At 42.9% G+C, this 4,593-nt stretch overlaps 1 protein-coding gene across 1 annotated transcript; it reads left to right on the plus strand.

Moving 5' to 3' along the window:
• Positions 1 to 1,652: 1,652 nt before the first annotated feature.
• LOC102418263 (tropomodulin-2-like) lies at positions 1,653 to 4,102 on the plus strand. The gene is given in 6 exon segments (XM_014460677.1): positions 1,653 to 1,761; positions 2,483 to 2,814; positions 2,817 to 2,885; positions 3,087 to 3,205; positions 3,525 to 3,641; positions 3,875 to 4,102. Coding segments are annotated over 6 exon segments (963 nt in total). The 5' UTR covers positions 1,653 to 1,663.
• The last annotated feature ends 491 nt before the right edge of the window (positions 4,103 to 4,593 follow it).

Here is a 4,593-nt window from a genome sequence, read left to right on the forward strand (position 1 = left end):
GGCTGGCTTCTTCACAACTTCCTATTTTTTTTTAGCATTGAGCACAACTGTACTTAATGATTTATGGAATAAGTTTTTTAAACAACTGTCTTTCCTGCCATCCCTCTCCCCTTTTGCTGTAGCCTCCATGAAAGCCAGGCCTGGGTCTGTCTTTATCACCTTCAAATGCCCAGAACAATGCCTGACCCACAGTAGATGCATGAGAGGATCTTATTGTGTAGAAGACCAGCAGAGCAGACAGGTTGGGAGGAGGCACAGCTTAGGGGTCCCTCTCTCTGTGTTCTAATATGGATGCAGTGGAAGGTGCTAGAATCAGAGGGGTAATTATGAATTAAAATAGTGACTTGGCAAACTGTGCAAACTTGGACTACAACCCTCACATTCTGAGATCTGCTTTCTCTTCCATAATATTGGGTTGATAATATTACCTCACACCTACTAGAGTGCATAAGTGACACCAAGTAGGTACTTAGTAGTTAAATGGATTTATTGAACATTTGGGGAAGAATTAAATGTGAATATTTTCAAGTTTCTTAACTTCTCTGAGTCTGTTTTCTAATCTATATCACGGGATAATAAATAAATGAATATATCTATTTTTATGGGATTCTTGTGAGAATTCAAAGAGATAATCTATACAGTGTACAGAACCCAATGACTGGCATAGAGTAAATGCTCAATTAAGGTTAACTATGATTGTTCTTGTTAGGGGTAAGCACTTTCTGCAGTGCCTGGTGCACAGCAGGTACGCCTACATAGAAGGTGCATAGTGTTATTGACTTGGCCTGGGCTAAGTTCCACCCAGTTCCTCCTAAAGCTGTGTCCTGGCCCTGGGTGCACTCCTAGGTTCCAGAGTTGGTATTGAATGGATATCACCCCATGGCTGCCATCAGCTACTGCAGCCTCGGCCTCAGATCATACCGTGCTCTAGGGCTGTTCCATCCAAACAGTAGAACACCCCTGTGCATTTCCTTAGGAGACCAGGAACAGTGGAGACTGAACAGAGGGACTAGATTTGAGAGATAATTCAAGAAGGTATAGTCAACAGGACTTGATGACGAGTTAGGTGTCCAGGAGCAAGGAGGTGGATTTGTCTAAGGTAGGTTCTCAATAATCTCAGATTGTTGCACTGGCAAGCCTGATGGGCGATTTTGCCCAACAGAGGACATTTGGCAATGTCTGGAGACATTTGTCGCAACTGGAGTTGGGGTGCTACTGGCATCTAGTGGGTAGAGACCAGGATTACTGCCAAATGTCCTACACTACACAAGGCAGCTCCCCACAATAAAGAATTACCCAACTCAAAATGTCAAGAGTACAGAGGTCGTCAGTACATCCTGGTCTGGGATGATTTTCAGAGTTTTACCTGGTCATTCAGGGCATCAAGAAAAGCCATGAAAAGCCTTCCACAGGAGCTGTTACTACCATGTACAGCTAAAGGATTAGATAAGTCAGGAAAACCCTACCCAAGAACTAACACAGCCTATAGGATTCTCTAAAGTAACAGAAAGGGGCCCTGATCCTGGCCCTGCTATATTTGGGAGCTGACCAACTGACGACTCCCACCTCCGGTTCAGGGATGGGGGCACAAAGGCATTCTGAAGTCTCAGGAAGCTGGCCCATTTAAATGTGCGCTGCCCAAGAGAAAGACATCTAAGAAACCATGGCACTCCCTTTTCGAAAAGACTTGGAGAAATATAAGAACATTGATGAAGATGAGCTTTTTGGAAAACTCTCAGAAGAGGAACTGAAACACTTGGAAAATGTGAAGTGTGGTAGCAATAATCTCAGGTAGAAACTGTAGTTTAACTTTAACCCTGCTGTTTGGCTTCTGTACTTATTTGCTTTGTTTAACAATAGAAAAGTTATTTTGATTTTCTGAATTATATAAATCATCCCATTCGATTGAATACCCTATTGATTGTAATGTGAATACCCCATTGGTTGTGGTCATACTGGCTATTGAAGGACATTCTTCTGTACCTGGGAACCAGGACAGCACAGTTATCCTAAATTGCCTCAGTGGCCACAGATAATGGGTTCCTGTTGACTCAGTGGTCCCAAGACCAGGACAGCACAATTATTCTAAATTGCCTCGATGGCTCTAGATAATGTGTTCCTGTTAACTCAATGGTCCCAAGACCGGATGGCTCCAGATAATGTGTTTCCGTTGATTCAGTGACCGGAGACCAAAAACTATAATTAACATGCTTAAGTCTGCTTCTGTAAACTGTTTTTTGTTTTGTTTTGTTTTGTTTTGTTTTGTTTTTTTTTGTAAACTGGGTTCCTCATTGCAAACCCTGGGATGTAATCAATAACTTTGTGATCTTTGCCTATATAAATCTGGTGGTGGGCTTGGGGAGGGCACTGTGAGATTTGGGAGAGCGAAATGCCCCCTCGTAGTCCTGGATTTGCAATAAATGTGACTCCTTAATTCGACTTCTTGAGGTGTCCTTGTGTGATTCGCGGGGTACAATACAACAAATGTTCTTGATGACCTAGATCCCAAGAGTGCCCTGCTACCAGCTGGATTCCAACAGAAAGACCAGACACAGAAAACCGCCACTGGACCGTTTGGCTGTGAGCACCTCCTCATGTACCTGGAGAAGGAGGCTTTGGAACAGAAAGACAGGGAAGACTTTGTGCCTTTCACTGAAGAAAAGAAAGAGAGAGTCTTTATCCCCAAAGAAAACCCCATAGAAATGCGTAAAGACAAAGTAACCCTTGATCCAGACCTGGAAGAAACTTTGGCCAGTGCCTCCGACACTGAACTCTACGATCTTGCAGCTGTTCTTGGAGTACACAATTTACTCAATAACCAAAGTTTGATGAAAAAACACCCAACACTAAAGGTGGCAAAGGGCCTGTGAGAAATGTGGTCAAAGGTGAAAAGGTCAGCCCTAACCGGTTTGGCTCAGTGGACTGAAGGGTCCCAGGTTCAATTCTGGTCAAGGGCATGTACCTTGTTTGCGGGCACAACCCCAGGAGCGGGTGTGCAAGAGGCAGCTGATCGATGTTTCAAACTCTCTATCCCTCTCCCTTCCTCTCTGTAAAAAAATCAATAAAATATTTTTTTTTAAAAAAAGGTGAAAAGGTCAAGCCTGTACATGAGGAACCACACAACCCCACAAATGTGGAAGTAAGTCTGCAGCAGATGAAAGCCAACAATCCCAGCTTCCAAGAAGTTAATCTCAACAACATTAAGAACATTCCAATTCCAATCCTGAAGGAATCTGCAAAGGCTCTAGCAGCAGTTCTCAACCTGTGGGTCGCGACCTCTTTAGCGGTTGAACGACCCTTTCACAGGGGTCGCCTAAGACCATCCTGCATATCAGATATTTACATTACGATTTATAACAGTAGCAACATTACAGTTATGAAGTAGCAACAAAAATAACTTATAGTTGGGTCATAACATGAGGAACTGTATTTAAAGGGCCAGAAGGTTGAGAACCACTACTAGAGGCCAACACCCATGTCAAGAAGTTCAGCCTGGCTGAACTTGACATGACCCTGTGGCAATTGCTTTTGTAGATAAGCTGAAAGTAAACAAGACCTTGAAAAGTCTAAACATAGAATCCAATTTTAAAACTGGAGCTGATTCCGAAACCGGTTTGGCTCAGTGGATAGAGCGTCAGCCTGTGGGCTCAAAGGTCCCAGGTTCGATTCCTGTCAAGGGCATGTACCTGGGTTGCGGGCACATCCCCAGTAGGAGATGTGCAGGAGGCAGCTGATCGATGTTTCTCTCTCATTGATGTTTCTGACTCTCTATCTCTCTCCCTTCCTCTCTGTAAAAAATCAATAAAATATATTTAAAAAAAAAAAAAAAAAAAAACTGGAGCTGAGATTCTGGCCCTGGTAGAGGCACTAAGAGGAAAAAGACACCTTGACAGAAATCAAGATCGATAATCAGAGACAGCAGTTGGGAACAGCTGTAGAGATGGAACTTGCCCAGATGCTCAAGGATAATTCAAGGATCCTTAAATTTGGATATCAGTTTACCAAGCAAGGGCCACGAACAAGGGTGGCAGCTGCCATCACAAAGAATAATGACCTGGTTTGTAAAAAACGATTGAAGGAGACTGAAAGTAAATTTCTATGAGAGCCCTAGCTGGTTTGGCTCAGTGGATAGAGCATTGGCCTGTGGACTGAAGGGTCCCAAGTTTGATTCTGGTCAGGAGCATATGCCCAGGTTGCTGGCTTGATCCCCAGTAGGGGACGTGCAGGAGGCAGCCAATCAATGGTTCTTTCTCATTATTGATGTTTCTATCTCTCCCTCTCCCTTCCTCTCTGAAATCAATAAAAATAGTTAAAATTTTTTTCTATGAGAGGCGAAGTTTCACCATGGCAGCCATTTAAAAAATGAACAAAAGCTCTTCTCCTTCCCTACCGGGACTATTTTATCAAAGGTTGTTCATTTCTGTTAACCACAAAACTAATATTTAATTTTTATTCTTTTTTAGCACTACTTATTTATCTGGGATTTTTAAAATACGTACGGTTGTTTTATTTGCTAGTGGGAACCTCTGGCAATTTGCACCAATGGACATAGGCAGAGCTTAGTAGATGACACCAATTGAAAAGAATTTAACC

The sequence above is a fragment of the Myotis lucifugus genome, unplaced genomic scaffold (assembly GCF_000147115.1).
Source record: "Myotis lucifugus unplaced genomic scaffold, Myoluc2.0 scaffold_138, whole genome shotgun sequence".
NCBI classification, from domain to species: domain Eukaryota; kingdom Metazoa; phylum Chordata; class Mammalia; order Chiroptera; family Vespertilionidae; genus Myotis; species Myotis lucifugus.